This window comes from Panthera tigris, chromosome B2 (assembly GCF_018350195.1).
Source record: "Panthera tigris isolate Pti1 chromosome B2, P.tigris_Pti1_mat1.1, whole genome shotgun sequence".
Taxonomy (NCBI): domain Eukaryota; kingdom Metazoa; phylum Chordata; class Mammalia; order Carnivora; family Felidae; genus Panthera; species Panthera tigris.
The window spans coordinates 4,678,177-4,699,353 of record NC_056664.1 but is presented as its reverse complement, the minus strand read 5'-3'; the positions used below and the strand labels follow the sequence as shown (position 1 = coordinate 4,699,353).

General features: G+C 44.4%; 1 protein-coding gene across 4 annotated transcripts in view; it reads right to left on the bottom strand.

The window, feature by feature from the left end:
* The window catches only part of LOC102967256 (cytidine monophosphate-N-acetylneuraminic acid hydroxylase), a 334,461-nt gene that overhangs the window by 111,726 nt on the left and 201,558 nt on the right, over positions 1 to 21,177 (bottom strand). For 3 of the 4 annotated variants that reach the window (XM_042985586.1, XM_015540452.2, XM_042985583.1), the window contains exon 1: positions 24 to 130. The exons of the other annotated variant lie outside the window; for it this stretch is intronic. In XM_042985586.1, coding sequence (XP_042841520.1) covers positions 24 to 115 — 92 coding nt within the window. In that variant the 5' untranslated portion in view covers positions 116 to 130. Of the gene's footprint in view, positions 1 to 23; positions 131 to 21,177 lie in introns of those variants that run through there. 4 annotated transcript variants of the gene reach the window in all.

Sequence of the window (21,177 nt, the reverse complement as noted above, 5' to 3'; positions counted from 1 at the left end):
TGATAGCATCTGCCCTTCCTTACCGTACTGGCCTCACTGTTACACTCAGTAGGACCGCCCACCTTCTCCTTGAAACTTTCTGCTTGCTAGAAATCGGTGAATGGAATGCATTCATTCCCGGGCCTCCAGAGCCGTTTGCTCCGTTTTGTTTTGGTTTTGTTTCCTCCTTTCCCCTCTGCCTGACCTTAAATGTTCCTGTTCCCCAGGCTTCCTTCCCTCGTTGCTCTTTTCAGAGACTGTGTCCGCCTCGCTCATTTGTTTCGGGGAATCAGAACCTTCTCGAGTAAAAAGAGGGGTTTGTGAGAAGGCTCCAGGGGTATCTCAAAAAACCCAAGCACAGGAACCCCTGTGGTCTCATGCAGGTCTGGAATCCCTTGCTTTTTGTCCCTGCTTGGAGAACACTTATCCCCCTTCTGCCTGTGTTTCCAGGGCATGCGGGAATAGAAAGACAAATCTGAATGGCCAGGCACACATTCACAGGGTCACGTGCTTCAGTGGGTCGAGCCACGGGAGTGGGGGTAGCGAAGGGGGAAGGCTTGGGTTCTTTTTTAGGCTACTGGTTGGACTCGGAATTTCCCCCGCAAGCCCGGTCGTATCTCTGTAGGCACAACAGCACATGACCAGTCCCCGAACAGAGGTCCAGGACAGGGGATTGAGGGCCTCATGCCTTCTTCAGTCATGCTCTGTAATATGACTTTTATCAAAGAAGCCTGCGCTGGGGTTTCTAGGGTACTGCACTGACTAATAGAATCATTATTTCCATGCATCCACAAGTGGATCTTCGTGTGCGTGCCCAATTTACCAGAACCTAGAAGACTCTTTCCCTAAGCAGCTCTAGTGGACACTGAATTCATTCTAGGACGGTGCGCAATGATGAGCTCCCAAAGGCCAGCACTCTGCTGCCTTCTCTTCATTGCCTGTGTCTGGCAAAGAGCCTGGGCCAGAGGCACAAGGTCAACGGTTAATAAATACTGGCTCAACGAACACCTCCGTAGCATGTTCCTTTCTTGGAAGTATTAACCAGTCTGCTTCTGGAACCGACACACATCCTCTTCACCCGGCTTCAATCTTCCCTTCCTACAAACCCCAGAGGCCATTTCCAACTCATTCCCTCCCTCCTGGAAGAATCTCACGCATAAGTGTCAGTCTTTAAGCATTTTGAGATTTGGGGAAAACAAAACAGATATGGAACAATGTTTGCTCCTCAAGATTAATGGTGCCCTTTGCCAGTAAGGAAAAAAAAAATCTAATGGAATTGTTTCATTGAGTTAGTTTAATTTGTACATTTATATAAGATTTATGATCAACTGGATGGAAAAAGGCTGGCAACCAGCTTTTTGTTCTGTTTGAGGCCTGTGCTAATAGCTGCCTCCCGTCGACAGAAATGGACCCACCAAGTGGGAGCATTGTTCCTTTTCCTGTGGAGACTGTTGGATTGTTCCTTTTCCTTTCTGGGCCAAGAAGAAAGCCAAGAGGGAGGGAAATACTTCTCTAGTCATTCTTGACTTGCATACCGTGTGTTTCTCTCCATCTCCATCGTGACAGATTTCAGCCACTACCTTCCCATCAAGTATAAATGACCAAAGGTACCAGCCTAATCATTGGCCAGGCGACTCTGTCACCCATAGCTCTCATTTTTAAAGTCTACGCCAGAAGCCCACTACATGTCAAGGCATTTGGTCTCTCTGCCCAAGGGAGGACTTCCAGCACCAAGGACACATGAGTTCAGTTAAATGCTCACAGGGCACTTTCCGTGTCAGGTCTTAGCCTCAGTGCTAGGGATACAGAATCGAATAAGATACAGGAGCTTACGGTCTAGTGAGAAAGGCAGACGTCTTGTTGGAAAATGCCCGTGAAATGTGCCAAGTGACCAATTCCTCCACCTGGGTTCTAGACTTCCTTCTTCAGCGCATAGTCTCAGGAGCCCCAGGCTATTGTCCCTTTCTCTCCTAATTCTTCAGTCTCTCCTCTCTACCCAGCTCCTTCCCTTTGGCATTTAAACGTGTGCAAGCCTCTCCAGTTTTTAAAACTATAATTCTTTCTAAACTCACTATTGTCCCCCCCAGCAATGGTCCTTTCTCTTTACTTCCGGAAGAGTATCACTCTTTGTCTGTCCCTCTGTCTCTCTCTCTCCTCTCTTCTTACTTTCCACTGACCCCTCAAGCTACTCGAGATGAGTGTTGCCCTCATCCTCCACCAGGAATGTTCTAAGACCAGCAGTATCTTCTACATCGTGAAATCCAAACGATGCTTCTCAGTCATCCACTTACTGGACATCTCAGCTCCACTGGCACCCTGGACAACGCTCCCCCTTCTGGAAAACTCTTTCCTGTGGCCTCCGTGGAAGCCTTCTTGACCCTAGGTCCACCTGCAGCCCCCCAGCTCCTACCAAACACCGTGCCTGTCCCTCCAGGGGGACCCAGGGCCTCAGCCACATCCCTGGCCTTCTCGTGTGAACTTCAGGAAGAGCCTCCTACTCTCCTCCTGCCAGCCCACCTCCAACCTATGCAGTATGTTACAGCTAGACGAGTCTTAAAAATGTCAGATGTAACCATATCTCTTCCCTGCTTGCAGCTCCCAATGATTCCCCACTTCTTTGGGGATAAAGTCCAAAATCCTTAGCGTGGCCTATCATGCTCATCCTGGCGTGTGCCTCCCTCTCCTGCCCTTATCTCCCACTGCTCACCCCGGTCTGGCCAGCGTGACACTCTTAGTTTTCCTGCTGTTCTGTGGACCTGTGCACTTCAGTTGTTCCCCCTACTTCAACATTCCCCCTCCCCATCTTTGCCTGGCTAACTCCCTCCCACTCCTCAGATTTCACTTGAAATGCCACTTCACCTGGAAATCTTTGATACCCAAAGTTTTGGTTCGATCCCACTATAAGCTTCCGTGGCACGGAGAACTTTTCATTTCTCCAGCTTAACATCCAGCACACCCGTTATTACTTATTCACTGCCTGTCTTCACGTTTGAACATTAACCTAAATGGGGGAGGGAGGCTGTCTTGTTTCCTGCTGTATCCCCAACACCTAGCATGGGGCATATTTTTGAATGAATGCACGCATGAATGAGAAATGCACTAGATGCTATAAAAACAACTACGCAGTCATCGCAGGTCAGGCCTTTTCCCAAACTATACTACTATGATTTCTAGAGGAAATGTAGTCGAAACCAGATGGTGGGTTCATAGAAAGGGCGAGATGTTTGTAAAGGGCAGGTGTGTTTATGGAAAGTAGTTAAGAGAGCATAATGGCTTTTAAGAGAACCACTGTTATTCTAAAGTTTTACAGTACCAAATACAAGATCTAGGGTGTGACAGTATCCAATAACTCTGCCCATGATATGGTTCATACTCTGAGGAAATATTTGTTATCTTAAATTCACGTCGCACATTTTCAGTTGAGTAAAGGCATGATAGAAACAAACAGTAGCTTCTGTGATGAGGTAGTTACAATGAGCTCATGTCATAAATCAACGTGGCCAGGACCTAGGGATCAAGGCTTTCTAAAAATAAAAATTTGATCTGGATAAGAAAGTAATCAAGCTTTTTAAAATCATAGATGTATAGAGCAGAAACGGACCCGACATTATCCAGCCCAAGCCTCCCACCCTGTCCTCCAACCCCTCCTCCATCCATGTTGTGGAATACAGGAAGCAGAGGCCCTAAGAGTTTAAGTCACTTCCCTAAGGTTAATGTCCTGTTAGCAGCAAATTGGGTAATAAAAACCAGATGTCTATGCCAGTGGAACTGAATGCTTTCCTCTTCTTGATTCCATAAACTCTAATTTTATGGAACTTATAAGCCTTCTCCAAACCATGGCCCGAAGAAATGGTTTTCCAGAAACTCTTATTCTCCTCTAGTCTCTAATCCTGATCCACTAAAGAGAATATCCTGAATAAAACAAAGTCTTTAGGTGCTGCTGACCCCAATAACACCTTCCCCTTTCCACTTACACTGCTCAAAGGCTTAGGATATAATAATAGTAGTCGCTGAAGAACTTTGAATAACGCCTTGACATAATATTCTGTCCTGAGGCATTACGTAACCTAGTGCCCTTTTGTCCCTTCTAAGCCCTGAGAAAATCAGTCTCCCTGCTGTCATAGAATATTTTGGAAACTTCTGTGTTTCCAAAAAAATCACTCAGGATGATCTGGCAATTCCATTCCTGTGTATACATCCAAAAGAATTTAAAGCAAGGAGGGACTCAAACGGATACTCGTACATCAACGTCCAGTGCAGCGTTATTCACAAGAGTCAGAAGGTGGAAATGACCCAGGTGGCCATCAACAGAGGAGCTGATAACAAAATGTGGTGTCTATATACACAATGGAATATTATTTGGCCAAATAATAGAAAGACATTCTGATAGGTGCTACAACATGGATATAACAGGAAAATAGTGTGCTGAGTGAAATAAAGCTGACACAAAAGAACACATACCGTAGAATTCCACTTCTGGGAGATACTCAGAATAGGCAAATTGAGACAGTATGTAGGACAGCTACCAGGACTGGAGGGACAGAGAAACGGGCAGTCCCTGCTTAATGGGTACAGTCTCTGCTTGGGATGATGAAAGAGTTCAGGAAGCAGACAGTGGTGGTGACGTCGAATGCACTGTGCAGGATGCCGGTCTTGGTGGCCACGGTCAGGCTAGGATGGGCCCCACTCTCGTGTGTTCTCGGCAGGGGCTGACAGGAAGGTCACGGTACAGACCGGCCCTGCTTTCTATGGACTGAGGAAGGGGGCAGGGGAAGAATTTTAATTAAGTTGTAGAACTACATTCTGCCCCAAGAAGCAGCAGGGAAAGGCGAGTTCTCTTGGTTTCCCATTCGAATTCAGGAACAGTTTCTTGAACTGACACCCTGATCTGATGCATAAGACGAGGAACCATCTAGCATCTGAATGAGAAAAGCGTTTCTCAGGCCTGAGAACTTTTTGGCCACCCACCACCCTCCTCATTTGTGCCTTCAAGACTGTGGCTCTGGTGGGGTGCCTGGGTGGCCCAGTCAGTTAAAGCATCGGACTTCGGCTCAGGTCATGACCTCATGGTTCGTGGGTTCGAGCCCCGTGCTGGGCTCTGTGCTGACAGCTCAAAGCCTGGAGCCTGCTTCGGATTCTGTGTCTCCTTCTCTCTCTGCTTCTCCCCCATTCATGCTCTGTCTCTCAAAAATAAATAAATGTTAAGAAAAAAATTAAAAAAAAAAAAAAAAAAGGACTGTGGCTCTGGCCATTACCTTCTTTCCTTATGAGGCCTGTTCCATTTCTAGTTTCCAAACTACCGAGAACTTAACGAGACTAGAACTCAATTATGTAACACGGGGAAGCAGGATTTTTTTTAGTTTCAAAGACGTAAGGTGCCACCGGCCAGGAATGTGGGTCTCCTGTTCAAATGGCCAGGTTTTGTGTCCTGGTTATACATCCAGAGGTTCTAGCCTATGATGCAGTAAAGGCATTTCTAGCCACTCACCTTCCTACTGATCTTCCCAAGGACTGAGAAGACATTAAGAAGAACATACTAACTTTTGGGGGGGCCAATTTTGGGTCGGCAGTTTCGAAGGTCGTGATAAATATAAGGGAAACGATTTTGCATAGCATATTTCCTTCCGGGGAAGCTACAATAAACAAAGGGTATGTAACTGAAGAGTCCCTAGAACCAGACTCGTTTGCAGAGACAAATGTGTTACCCTCTATGATTCTGGCAGTTTTGATCTTCAGTTACATTTTTCTGGTGGGAGATATCTGGCCAAATGTCTTCCAGTCTGGAAACGAAGAGAATGCATTCATAGGGCCTAGGGAAAGTGGCGGATGGTATTTTCCAAAGACGGCCACAGCTTCCCACAGGCTGTTCTCACAGCGTGACTGACCTTCCTCCCACGGAGGTGTGTGGCATCCATGCTCCTCCCCTTGTATCTGGGCGGGAGCCTGCGACTGCCCCAGACAACAGATGCTACGTGGCTTCTGAAGCTTGGTCTAAGACACCACCTGGCCTTCTCTCTTTTGGGCCTGTCCTCAGAAGCCAGTCCCCATTTATGAGGAAGCTGGGACAAATGAAAGAACCCCGTGGAGGCGTCTGGCAAGTCCAGCCAAGGGCTAAGCCGCCATCATTCCCAGGCGTGTGAGGGAGCAAGCTTTCCAAAGATTCTATCCCCAGCTGCTCCAGCCGTCCGGTGAGGCTCCAGACAGCACGGAGCAGACACAAGCTGTCCCTGGCGTGCCCTGTCTGAGAATGCCTGACCCACAGACTCTGTGGACATAATGAATGGTTGTTTTTATCGCTGAAAAAAAAATCGCTCAAGTCATGCTTAAATTAAGTTTCCGTTAGTATAAAATGAGAGCATGACAAAGCATATTGTGACGCTTAAAGGGTCGGTCACCGACATACAGCCCTAGCACCAACGGTATTAACACAGTGTGGCACACGGTCTATTAGAGAAAAGTAAGAGAGCACGTAGAGTTCCCCAAACTCTCATCTCCCAGCATGGGCCAGCCATCGATGGTCCATCTGCACCAAGGCCAAAGTCCAGTAGAGCATGGCCAGCCTCTTACGGTAATCTGGGTGCACACAAAAAAAGGACCTGATCTCACACCACATTACACATTTAGGCTGCTACACGCTTACGTTGGCCTATGGAACACTTAGGTTCTCTAGGTCACGAGAAGTAGAAGGTGGCATCTCTGGGCCCAGAGAGAAGAGTAGGGAAAATGCATACGGAGGGCCCAATCTACACTGAAGGTCAAAGGTTGCAGACAGAGCACCCTGGAACAATCCAGAAGAGCCTCTGCATATCCAGAACGTTAACATCCACCGAAAGCCCTGCTGCCCCTCTGCAGACTAGCTCAGGCCAGCTCAGCCTGGCAGAAGGAGAGAGGAGCCCAGTCCCGTCAGACGTGTCTCCCATCAGACACAAAGGGAACACAGTGAGAATCTTCCCTAACCTTCTCTTCTGCCCTCCTCCCATCAAAACAAGATGGTCACTTGCACCCTTCACGTTGGCAGAATTTAAAAAAAAAAAACTTTTTTAATGTTTATTCATTTTTGAGAGAGAGAGAGAGAGAGAGAGAGAGAGAGAGAGAGAGGCAGAGAGAGAGGGAGACACAGAATCTGAAGCAGGTCCAGGCTCCGCGCTGGTAGCACAGAGCCCAATGCGGGGCTTGAACCCACGAACCGTGAGATCATGACCTGAGCCTAAGGCAGACGCTTAACCAACTGAGCCACCCAGGTGCCCCTGGCAGAATTTTAAAGATGAGTAGTATTCAGTGTTGGTGGGCCCCCTGGGAGAGGTGTATGCTCATAACAAACACAGGAGTATAAAACAGTAGCTCGGCAGGGAAATTTGAGTGTCTATCAAATCACAATATAACTATCCTCTGGCTGAGCAACTCTACTTCTATTTCAGTTTAAGTTTGTTTTTAAAGCAATACTTTAGCACGGGTACAAAGAGATGTCTATTGCAACAAAATACTGGAAATACCAATGGAGGAATAAGTAAATTTTGGCATATTCTTCTATGAAATACTATACAACAGTTATGAATAAAGTAGATTTATAAGTGCCAATATCAATAGGGTTCTACAACATAGTTTTGTCCATTGACGTTGTTTTGGAGTGTGTAAAAAAATGCCTACTTATAATTACCTTGGTTTAAAATTAACATCAAGTTTCTTTTAATCTTTTTTTTTAGTTTATTTATTTATTTTGAGAGAGAGAGAGAGAAAGAGAGAGAGAACGTGAGTAGGGGAGGGGCAGAGAGAGAGGGAGAGAGAGAATCCCAAATAGGCTCCATGCTGTCGGCACAGAGCCCAACATGGGGCTCGATACCATGAACTGTGAGATCATGATCATGACCCGAGCCGAAATCAGGTCAGATGCTTAACTGACTGAGCCACCCAGGCACCCCAGCATCAAACTTCTTAATGCTCCAAAATTGCACTACATGCAGATAGTGATATATAGTCATTTGCCAGCCGGTGAGGCTCAGAATAGATCAATTACATTGGAATCCCCAGAGCAGCTTAGAATCTAGAATCTAGGACATCATAGCTACTCAGCACTGTTTAATAAATTAATAAAACAGGCTAGCAGCTCCAAGGCTCCTTCTGGTTCTAGTTCTTTGATTCTAAATGGAGGAACACTGTCCTTTTAAATAAAATGGTGACGACAATGCCCACCTCACAGCGCTGCTGCGACGACAAATCCTAGCAACTGTTGTATTGTCGGACTTCACTGGATAAAAATGACTTTTCTGTCAAGTTCAGAGACACACTAGATGTTTCAGAGAGATTTTTTCAATGTGTTTGGAGGAGGCGGGGGGAGGTGTGAAGGAGGGGACGGGAGAGAGGGTCAAACATTAAAAATACTACCATAGATGAGGGTGAAGAGGGGGATGATGGCAAGAGCCAAGCCCAGACGTGAGGCATGGTCAAAAGTAATGGTAATAGCGGGTGCCTGGGTGGCTCAGTGGGTTAAGCGTCCGGCTTCAGCTCATGTCATGAGCTCAGGTCATGATCTCACCATTCATGGGTTCACGCCCTGCATTGGGCTCTGCCCAATCCCAAGCGGGGGAGCCTGCTTGGGATTCTCTCTCCTTCTCTCTCTCTCTCTCTCTCTCTCTCTCTGCCCGCCCCCACACATGGGTGTGCATGCTGTCTCTAAAATAAAATTTTTAAAAAGGTAACAGAAAAAAAAGTAACAGTAATAGGAAGGGCGTTATACTTTTAAAAGCTTTGAGCATGTACACTAACAGGAAACTCCTGGAAACACTTGATTGGAGAAAGAACACAAGCAGGAAACTGCTGAAGTTGAGAGTGGCTCCAGAGAAGTTCCATTCTGGTCCCTGACCTTGATCACAATTGATGGGAAACTAGGCTTTCAATCTCATTGAAGCAGAGAGAGTGTGAGTACCAGTTGTTAGTTTCCCAGAGCTGCCCAAACAAGTTCAAGTTTAACCGGGTGGTTTAAAATTACAGAAATGTAATCCCTCATGGTTCTAGAGGCCAGGAGTCTGAAATCAAGGTGCCTGCAGAGCTGCTTCCTGCTGGGAGTGTGAAGGAGCGTACATGCCTTTCTCCTAGCTTCTGCAGATGCATCACCTCGGGCTCCTGCTCTGTGGTCACCTTCGTTCCGTGTCTCTCCTCTGTGTCTTTTCCTGTGGCTCTGCCTTTGTCTTTTCCTCTTGCTGTAAAGGCACCTGCTATTGGATTAGGGTCTACCTACATAATCCAGGGTGATCTCCTCTTAAGATCCTTAATTATATCAGGGCGTCTGGGTGGCTCCATGGGTTAAGCATCCAACTCGGTATCAGCTAAGGTCATAATGTCAAGGTTTGTGAGTTCGAGCCCCATGTTGGGCTCCACTCTGACAGAGCAGAGCCTCCTTGGGATTCTCTCCCTATCTCTCTCTCTCTCTGTTCCTTCTCCACTCATGCTCTCTCTCTCAAAATAAATAAATAAACTTAAAAAAAATCCCTAATAATATCCAAAAGGTCCTCTTCCTATATTAGGTCACATTTGGAGGCTCCAGATAGACATATCTCGTGGGGGCAGGGCAACTGCCAACCTCCCATAGCTTGCTCGTGCGGTTTTGGCATTGGAAGAAGGCTACAACAACGGAAATATAAACCGAAGGGAAGTAAAAGCTAAAAATAAAAAATGTAAAGTTTCCTGGGCAGTTTCAAACCAGCAGATGTAAGTGGCTTGTGGTATCATCGTCAACACTTTCTGGCAGCCTCTTTAAAAACTGACCCAAGCCAGGAACATCGCTGAAATGGTCAGCACATACTTAATCACTAAAGCTGATCACCTTCCCAATTTCTTCCCATGGAATTTAAAACAAATACTCTCAATTGTCACGTATGGACATATATAATTACGTGAGAGACAAAAGCATAAATAAGGAGCCTAACAGAGTTTGAGGTACCATGTACTAAATTTAGATTCTGTTTCCAGTAAGGTGACGGGCTAACCACCTGAATGAATCCTCTTGTTAAAAACAACTAAAAATCTGACCATCTTAAGAGAGTCAATGAGCTGTCATGGATGTAAGGAATTCTCAAATCAGACACTGATTGCAGACAAGACTGTAGCCAGCCATTTCCCCCAAATAAGGAGGCAGGGTGGGGGAGGGAACACATAGAGGTTTGCATTCATGGGCTCCAATGGCTCCAGAGACACAGCCCAAAGAGCCTGTCAAGTTGGTGAGTCTAATTGGGATCTTCCCCCCAAAAGTGATCCCAGTGGGTGAAACAATCAATTTAACAATGAATGTAGGGGCACCTGGGTGGCTCAGCAGGTCATGATCTCACAGCCCAGAGCCTGCTTCCAATTCTGTGTCTCCCTCTCTCTCTGCCCCTTCCCCACTCATGCTCTCTCTCAAAAAAATAAACGTTAAAAAAAATTTTTTTTAATTTAAAAATACACATTAAAAAATTACATTAAAAAAAGAATGAATGTAGAAATAAACTGCTTTCTCCTCAATCCCCCACTCCTCCCATCCCAAGCCCAGTTCCAGGAGACAGGAAAATCTATTAGTTCAAATCTTAGTGTTAAGTGGATGGGAGAAAAAAAGGACAACCTGGCCACCATGAGTGTTTTCAGCCTGAATTCACACTAGCGAGGGGCACTGGACAAACCTCTTGCCAAACATTTAGTTGAGTAGCTCCCATAAACCTGGAAAAAGCAAATGCTGATCCCGTCTGGAAGGCTCCACTTCTAGCTCAGCTAATGGTAATTTGTGCAGGCAAAGTTCCAAAGCATCAGCAGCTCACAGCATGAGAAATTCAGAAATTCCATAATCTTACAGTTAGTTCCATTCTCTGTGCCTGAGGCTTGAAATATGTCTTTGTATACTTATGCCCACGTAATGTCTGTATAAAGGAGATCTCAAACTCTAACCAAGAGAACACTGACATAGCCGTATAAGCAATAAAGCATGTGCTAAGCAACAAATATTGCCAAAGTGAGTCATTTCATAAAGATAAGAGGACCAATTAGTCAGAAACCATACTTTTAAATTTACATGCACTAAGAGCCTCAGGATATACTGCCAAAACTATAAGGAGTCACAGGCGAATTCAAAACCCCAGATTTTTAAATACTCTCAGTAACTGATTGAAGAAGCAGATAAAAATGTATTTTAATTCGTCCGGAGGGCGCAGGCGCAGCAGGCACGCCAACAAGTGATGCCGGCTCACCTGTGGGGACTCCTGGGGACTCGGGGAGGGTTTCCGGAGGCCCAGGGAGGTCTCCGGACTCCACCGGGGGACGCAGGGCTGCAGGAGGGAGGCTGCGGACGGAGGGGCTCCAGGGAGAGGCGCCAGAGTCAAGGGAACCCAAAGGAGCATCCACCGGAGGAGCCGGGCGGGGAACCACGTGGGAAGGGGAGTCACCTGCCCTGGGGGTGAGCAGGGACAACTCGAACTCGAGAAGCTTCCTCCGCGTCCCATTTCCTGGGGATAAGGCTCGCCGCCCCCCCCCCCTCCAATCTTCCCACCGTGGCTCACACTGTGGGCGGCCTGGAGGCAGCTGGGAGCCCGCCCGGCACCCCCTCGTCACCCCCTCCGAGGCCCGCCAGTCCTGGAGTCGAGCGCCCCACGCGCCTGGGAAGGGCGCCGCGCTGTTTTGGCCTCCTGCCTCCCCCAGCACCCTGTGCCCCGCCCCGTCCCCACATACCCTTCTCCCCTTGCTCCCTTGCTCCCCTCACCCTGCGCCCCTGCGCGCGCCCCCACCCCCTTACCCGTGCCTGCCCTCCACTGGCCCCACTCTGCCCCGGAAAGGGCAGTACCCTCCCTTAGAGAGAGAGAGAGAATGTTGTAGCGAGATGTGTCCTGCTTCCAGACTGACTTGAGCCATTGTCAGGGAAACGGTAGCCCCCAAAGGTACCAATGCATGTTGGGATATGTCAAAAGCAGATAAATTAGTAAGGATGAAGAGGGTTTGAATATCACAGTTACCAAACCTGACCTATCGGAGATTTTTTTACACGCACACAAATGGCCAATGAACGCATGAAAAAGTGCCCAACGTTATCATTAGTCAGCAGAGAGATAGAAATTAAAAACAAAAAAATGAGTAGGAAGCAAAAGCATTAAGAATGACTCATGTATTTCTACTTCTGGCCAAGTTCCAATAACAGGGACCAAATTTACCTTCCTGTTTGAAATAACCAAAAAAAAAAAAAAAAAAGAGAGAGAGAGAGAGAGATACAGGAATCACAACATACCATTCAACAACTGCAGAATATACCTGTTTTTTTTTTCCTGCACATATGTAACAGTTACAATAACTGTTCATACATAAGCTTAATCTCAAATTTCAAAGGAATAATGTAGAGATACAAGATTGTATATATCACAATAAAACTAAACTCAGAATCAAAAACAAAATGGTAACTACTAAAATTCATCATTGAAAATTAAGCAACATATATTAATATAATATATTGGGTCAAAAATAAATCAAATCAGAAATTAAAACTAAATACTAACGAAAACATACATATCAAACTTGAGGGATTCTTTTGAAGCAGTATTTAGAGGGAAACACAGACATTAGAAAAGGAGGAAATCTGAAATTTAATGAGCCAAATATTAATTCCAAGTACTGTACTTAGAAAAGAACGGCAAAATAAAATAAAGAAAAAGGAAATAAGAAAGAGTGGGATTTTATAAAAAAGAAAACATACAATAGAGACCTATTCAAAATCATCTATTCAAAAGGTAGTTCTTTGAAAAGGCCAAAACAAAATAAAAATACCTCTAGTGATATTACTGGCCAAGGAAAAAATAAAGAGAAAGCCCGTGAGTCACCACTGTCAGGAAGAAGAGACTGTACTGTAGTCCTGCAGACATTAAAATAAAATAAGAGTACTAAAATCTTTGTGCCAATAAACATAAATATGTAGATGAAATGGATAAAATACTAGAAGAGTATCAACTCCAGTATATCCCATCAAAATTCAATTATATAATATCAATCAAAACCCTGCATAAATAGCAACCCTAAAATATCCCGGGTCGGAAGTCTCTGTTGTTAACATGTCATTTCTCCCCACGTTGATTTCTTGACGCAACAGATTCAGTGCATTTCCACCAATCAATCTCACTAGAAGTTTTGTGGAGAAATTGACAAGTTTATTCTGGGACTCGTATGGAAATACAAAGGACCTAAACAGCCAAAGAAATCTTGAAAAAGAAGAAAGTTGGAAGACTTCGACTACCTGACTTCAAAGCTTATTATAAAACTACAGAACGAAGATAATGCGGTATTGGCAAAGGATTGAAAAATTAGATTGCGGTAGAATACAACCCGTTCGAAAACATAAACCATGATGAGATACCACCTCACCCCTGTCAGAATGGCTAAAATCAAGCCCTCAGAAAACAACCAGTGTTGGCAAGGATGTGGATAAAAAGGAACCCTCAGGCACTGTTGGTGGGAATGCAAACTGGTGCAGTCACTCTGTACAACAGAGTGGAGGTTCCTCAAAAAGTTAAAGTTGAAAGTAGGACAACCCTGTAACCCAGTAATCACACTACTGGGCAATCACCCAAAGAATACGAAAACAGTCATTCAGTGGGATACATGCAGCCCTCTGTTTCTAGCGGCATTATCTACAATAGCCAAACTATGGAAGCAGCCCAAGTGTCCACTGACTGATGAATGAATAAAGGTGTGGATATATGCACAAGGCAGTATTATTCAGCCACAGGAAAGAATGAAATCCTGCCATTGGCCACGACGTGGACGAAGCTAGGGTATATTATGCTAAGCTAAATAAGCCAGGCAACGAAAGGCAAATACCATATGATTTCATTCATACGTGGCATTTAAGGAGCAAAATAAATGAACAAAGGAAAAAAAAAAAAAAAAGACCAAAAACCAAACTCTTAACTAAATAGAATAAGCTGACAGTCACCAGAGGGGAGGTGGGTGGGGGGATGGGTGAAATGGTGGATGGGGATTAAGCATCTCCTGACCATGATGTGCACCGGGTAATACACGAATTGTTGAATCACTACATTGTACTTCTGAAACCAATATAACACTGTATGTTAACTATGCTGGAATTACAATTTTTTTAAATGAATAAAAAAGAAAAATATTTTTAAGATGGAACAATGAAAACGAAACAAAGAACAGAAGCCCTTTGTTGCTTTTCAACAATGGTGCTAGAACAACTGGATGTTCATATGGGAAAGAAATTAATCTCTACATCGCACGATACACAACAATTAATCTGAGATAAACTTAAGCACAAAACTATAAAGCTTTTGGAGGAAAGCGTGAAGAGCAAACGCATGACTCGGAGGTATACAGGATTTCTTAAAATTGATACAGAAAGCATTACCCTAAAAAAGACATTAAGAAACTAGGCGGCACCAAAATTTTGTTAAACTTCTGCTTAACAAAAGACATCGTCGAGAAAATGAACAGGCATACTAAGGACGGGGAGAAAAGATTTGCAAATCACACATCTGATGGAAAACTCCTGCCCACAAATACACAAGGCAAGAATTCCTGTAACTCAAGCACAAAAAGGTGGACAACCCAATTTTTTACAAAGGCAAAAGTTTTGAACGTTTCATCAAAGAGATAAACACACGCCAATGAGCACGTGAAAAAGTGCCCCGAATCATCACTAGATGAGGACATGTAAATTAAAACCGAAAAAAAGTAGGAAACAAAAGCACCAAAAATGACTCCTGTATTTCTACTTCTCGCCAAGATGGAGAAGGAGGGACAAGATCTACCCCCTCTGTTGAAACAACCCAAAAAAAGGGGGGCGGGAATGAAATAAATGAAAGAACAGTGCTCAGACAAATGAGATAACAAAAACCAAAGATCTCCAAGCGACAAGTGAACAGGGGCGCCTGGGTGGCCCAGTCGGTTAAACATCCGACTTTAGCACAGGTCATGATCTCACAGTTCATGGGTTCGAGCCCCTCAGTGCACCGCCCACTTCAGATCCTCTGGCTCCCTCTGTCTTTCTGCCCCTCCCCCACTCGTGTTCTCTGAAAAATAAATAAAACATTAAAAAAGAAAGAAAGGAAAAAAGAAAGAAACAAGTAAACAAATGAGGTGAGCAGAATGACTGCCCCCAGTTTAGTGTTTGGAGTTTCCAGGCCTCAGAGTGAGGAAGACACATGCTTCCAGAAGTCTCTCCCAGTTGAGGAAATCACCGAGGGGCTGGAGAGTTTGAGGTAGTTAAGAGTTTGTCAACTGAGAAAGGAGACAAAACTGAAAAGGAACACAGGTCTTTATTTGGGGTCCCAGGACTGCAATTCGGGGGAGAGCACAGATTCCAGAATAACCAGAAAAGCGACCCACTTGTGCAGGGAAAGCCAAGAGTTTTTATGAGAAAGAAGGAAGAGGTAATTACAAGATTGAGATAAAGAAGAGAGGGGAAAAAACCCTGCTAATTTAGTGCTGACCAGTTGAACCGATGGTGACTATCTTATTGATTACTGATCGGTGCTATCAAGCGACATGATTCCTGCTAGATAATTACGTTTCCTGTCCTCATATGCTCTGTCGGTGAAATTTTATGAGCAATGTTTGTCGTAACAATTGCTGCTTCCGGCCGAGTGGAGTTTCTAGGCGCCAGCCAGGCTCAAGGCACCTCTGATGGAGTGAGGGCCGGCAGTGACAATCTGATGGGGTTTCCTGGTCTCCAGTTTGAAGGTCTCTGGGGATCCTGTGTCTCAACGAGCGCTGTTGTGGCCATTTCTCTGAGGTTTATGTCAAGTCATCCAGCCTCAGTTTGCAGGGCTTTTCAGGGGGAAAAAAGGCAGTTTCGGTTCCCGGTGATTCCAAGAGATGAAAATGAGAAACCTTTGTTTGGAGAATCACAGTCAGATATTCGAGGAAACCAGAAGAATTCGGGATCCAGCCCAGTTTTATAGGCAAACAGCAAACACTCAGAGACCGTCAGAACTAGAAGCTAACATCCACAACACTGTGTTACAGAAACAATGCTTTTTTTCTCTAAAATCACCCTGGTCTCCAGCAAGGAGAACTAAAGTAAGATGAATTTGTTTGTAAAATAAGTCCAGTTTTAGCCAAACTTGGCCTAATTATTTACATAAGGACAGCAAGAATAGGCGTTGACCACATAGACTCTTTAAAATCTGCCTTACTGGAACTTTTCATAAAGAATCTCTAGATTGAACTTTTAATAGCCTCTCAAGGCCAGAAGCCAAGCCAGATTCTTGCCAACAGATTTGCCTGAAATACCCACAGATCTGGGTTACTTCCTCCTCTCTTCTCAACGTCCCCCAAAGATCCTGAGTTTCCTGGGCCTGCCAGGAAGTGACCTTCCTTGCTCCCCTGGTAAGGCTGCTGGGAACCCTGTAAATTAGGGGACAGGGCTGATTTTTTTTTCAAAGGGGCTTTATTGGCCCCATCAAGTCAACCCTAGTTCCTTAAATCTGTCTGTTGGTGTCTGAGTCTATGGATGTCTTCTCAAATATAACCTTCCAGTCAAAGCCTTGCTGGTATAACCTTGTTTCCAATCCTATCCTGTTAGGAGGAGAAGCTTATGCAAATAACTCCAATTTGCATGAAAATATAAGTACTCACTGAGAGTTTCCCCATTCTGGAGGAACCAGGGAGAAAAATATGTTTCATATTTATTTATAAAGATATGTTAAAAAAATTTTTTAACGTTTATTTTGAGAGAGAGAGAGAGAGAGAGAGAGAGAGAGAGAGAGAGAGAGAGAGAGAGAGAGAGAACTCAGGTGCCTGTGCAAGTAGGGGAAGGGCGGAGAGAGAGGGAGACAGGGAATCCCAAGCAGGCTCTGCATTGTCAACGCAGAGTCTGACGCAGGGCTTGATTCCAGAGACCGTGAGATCATGACCTGAACTGAAATCAACAATCAGACGCTTAACTGACTGAGCCACCCAGGCACCCCCATTTTACCAAATTTCTAAAAGCCATAGATACTTTAAGAGAAAAAGTTTTCTTAAATCTGGAAGAACAAACATTAGGGAACAGAATGTTTCAAATAAGGGTCATAAAAACTATAATCACCTTCCTCAATTCATTCAGCCCCATATCATTAATGCTTATTCTGTTGGAATCCAGTCTTCCCTCCAGGCCCAGAAACTCTTACCCAGTTTAATTTTATAACCTTAAGGGTGTCAGAAACCTGCATTTGTCAAAAGTCCTCTCCATGAATCCCCTTAAGATGAAATACATTTGTAAGAGCATCAAAGTAAAATAACAGCTGTAAATGACAAAAGACTAAAACCTGGCTATGGCTAAAGATCTGATGAGAGTTTATTACAATGCAATTGACAAAGGAAATTTGGTTATTTCTGCGACACACAACAGTTCCGTAAGTAGAATTACAAGTGATAACATTATGCCGGGACATATCAAAACTTTAGGAACTTCATATAATTTCTGGAATAGTTATATTAGTAACATTCCCTCCTAACAATATAGCCTAAGAAAGTTTATTATCACTAATGACAATACTTCCCTTGTAATTGAACATACCAAGTAAATGAGTCTCATTAGTCAAACAGACTTCATTTAGAATTTCAATTGGGGGAAGCTTGTCAAAAATATCAGAAGGTTTTTAAAACAAATTTTTTTAATGTTTATTCATTTTGGGGAGAGACAGCACGCAAGAGGGGGAGAGGCAGAGAGAGAGGGAGACACAGAATCCGAAGCAGGCTCCAGGCTCTGAGCTGTCAGCACAAAGCCCAATGTGGGGCTCGAACTCATGGACCGTGAGATCATGACCTGAGCTGAAGTCGGATGCTTAACTGACTGAGCCACCCAGGCGTCCCATACCAGTGTTCTTTAGATGGCAAATATATGAATACGCTGAATATTTTTAAAAAACATATGACTCCTCATAGCAAATTTCTCATCATGGCACAGAACCTATTTACTAACAGATTCCCAAATCTTTCGTTTCTAAGAGGAAGTCAAAAGCAGATAAATCTATGGCTATTAATTAATGTTTCTGTATTTTATCTTATTTGGAAAGATCTAATGACTATCTGTCATTAGATCTAAAATGACTATCTGTCACTTTATTTAAATGAGCAAAACAAAGGTTTTAAGTTACCTACCCCTCCAAAAAAAAATTGGGGAAACTAAGTAGACATAAATATTATTGAAAAGTTCAATTATAAACTTTTATCTTACTTCATTAATTCACTTGCTCTTCATCATTATGTTTAGATCAGTCATGAAAATTTCATGAGACGCTAAATAGCTGACCATCATCTCTAAGTTCTCTTCCCGGCTGACAAATTCTATGACAGGGATAACACGAGCTTATTTGACTTTTAGGAAACCTAAGTAGAATAAAAGTATTATATTTAATGCGAACAGCTCTAAAAACACACCTGTTTTAATTAAATGATCTTCCGTTCAGTGGTTTGATTTTTTTGGTTGCTTTTTGTTTTGTTCTGTTTTGTTCTTTGGGGGCCCTTGCTAGGGAAGCCGTGCACCTGCCCGTGGTGCGGCCAGGAGGCTGCTGGGAGGCCCAGGCCCCTGCTGCACCCCCGGCCCCCTGCGCAACTGTCCTTGCCCCGGGCAGAGCCCACTTTTGAGCCCTTCCACACTCACCCTGGGATGTTCTTAAAACCAGGCCAGACCCGGCCACACGATGACCGTCAACCACAGCTGCTCCTGGAAACGTCTTTCTTGAAACACACACACGTGTAATCTCCCGCGTTGACTATTTCCTCTCCCCTGGGCACGGGGAGGTGTGCAGAGACCCTGTTAGCAGTCTTCCTACCCTCTCCCACCCCAGCCCACCCTTCCGTCCCCACCCGTCTATCCCCATGCAACCCATCTGAACGAACCACTGTGTCATTTCTATCTTTCGGTCGCACAACCACTGCAACCAGACATAAGCCTATGGCTTGTGTCATCATGGGGCACCTGCTCCCCCGAGAAACCACGCCATAATCCACCAACTTATCAACCCCTGCCTATCAATTATATTTGAAAAGATAACATGTATTGAGGACTTTTGATAAGCCAGGTGTGTTCTTACAGTTTACATGTATTTTATCATGTAATCCTAAAAGCAACTCTAGGTAGCAGGTGTTAGTAGGTTTGCTTTACAGATGAGAAAAGTGAGACACAGAGCATATGACACAGCCACTGTTGCTAAGAGTGAGGTCATTCTTTATGCATTAACATGACTGTCCATCTTTCCACTGTGCCTCCATCATGATGGTTAAGATCCCAAGGTTTAGAACTGGGGGGGCGGCGGGTGGGGAAGAGAGCTGGTTCAAATCTGCCTCCTTCCCTTACGCAGTAAATGAGCTTCATGTCTGAGTTTCACTTTACACATCTGTGAGCAAAATAATAATGCTCACTCTACATAGTCACACATCACATTTGTTGAGTAAATGGTTGTTATGGCCATAATTATCTCTATACCACCTCCCAGCAAACCTAGTGGTTGCCCTACAAATGTTTGCTATGTGGTTTGTGGCACATAGAAACTAAAACATTTAGGGGCGCCTGGGTGGCTCAGTCGGTTAGGTGTCCGACTTCGGCTCAGGTCATGATCTCGCGGTTTGTGAGTTCGAGCCCCGCGTCGGGCTCTGTGCTGACAGCTCGGAGCCTGGAGCCTGCTTCGGATTCTGTGTCTCCCCGCTCTCTGTCCTTCCCATGCTCATGCTCTGTCTCTGTCTCTCAATAATAAATGTTTAAAAAAATTTAAGAAGCTAAAACATTTACCATCACACCATACTGTCTCTGACCTCAGGTAAACTGAATAAATCCCCTCCTTGCTGGGGTAAAATATTTCAAGACACAGGTCCCCAAAACAAAGAGGACCTCTTATTAAAAACTTATCATAAATTACTTCGTGTGCTTTCTACCCTGACTTCTATGAGCAAAAAAAATGGAATGTCTTAGACACTCAAGAAAGAGTAAGCAACGTGATCACATTTTTCTTAAGTATTTTATACAGTGTCCCAGATCCCCGTTGGGTCTGGCCATACAGCTGACTAAATTACAGAGCCTTGGAGTGGGTGGGGCGTCTCCGGCTCTAGTCCTTGACTCCAAATCCATTTTCCAAAATTGATTTATGTCTAATCAGCATGACCTATATTACTGTGTGTATGACTCAGTAGATCATGAGACTTTAAAAACAAAAAAACCCTCAGAATTTTAGATGTCAAAACATGTAATACTCTTCAATTTAGGAACCCTAATTGCAAAAATCCTTTCATTACCTTAAGAAATTGGGTATTTGTGGGGCGCCTGGGTGGCTCAGTTGGTTGAGTATCTGACTTCAGCTCAGGTCATGATCTCGCGGTTTGTGGGTTCAGGCCCCATGTCGGGCTCTGTGCTGACAGCTCAGAGCCTGGAGCCTGCTTCGGATTCTGTGACTCCCTCTCTCTCTGCCCCTCCCATGCTCATACTCTGCCTCTGTCTCTCAATAATAAGTAAACATTTAAAAATATATAAAAAGTACAAAAAAAAGGAAAGAAATTTGGTGTTTGTGATCACGCGAGCAAGGTTATTAGACACAAAGGGAAAAAAATCTTTTCTTGAAGATTTCTATATTATAAAAGCACATACATATTCATCATAAAAGGAAAAGTCTACAGGAGCACGTAAGCATGCTTTATCCCTATCACCCTAACCCCCAGGGGCAGTCACTGATGGCAGTGTGGTATTTCTCTTATGAGAAACAGACTTAATTTGATCTACCCCCTTATCAGTTTGACGTACATAGCCAACTGAAAATTATAGCCACTCTCTTTTTTTAAGTTTTCTACTACAGAGGGGTGCCTGGGTGGCTCAGTCGGTTGAGCATCCGACTTCGACTCAGGTCATGATCTCACGGTTCGTGAGTTCGAGCCCCACATCGGGCTCTGTGCGGACAGCTCAGAGTCTGGAGCCTGCTTCTAGGTCTCCCTCTCTCTCTGCCCCTCCCCCAATCATGCTCTGTCTCTCTCTCTCAAAAATAAATAAACATTAAAAAAAAATTTTTTTAATTTTCTACTATGTAGAAACTCAAACACACACCAAAGTAAATAAAACAATATAATGGCATCCCATACACCCATCACTCAGCCCAACAACCATCAACCCACAGCCAACCCACGCTCCATCCAGACTCCCATCCGCTTCCCTCCGTCCACTATTTGGAAGCAAATCCCTTACATCACACACTTGCGTTTACCTCTGCATCT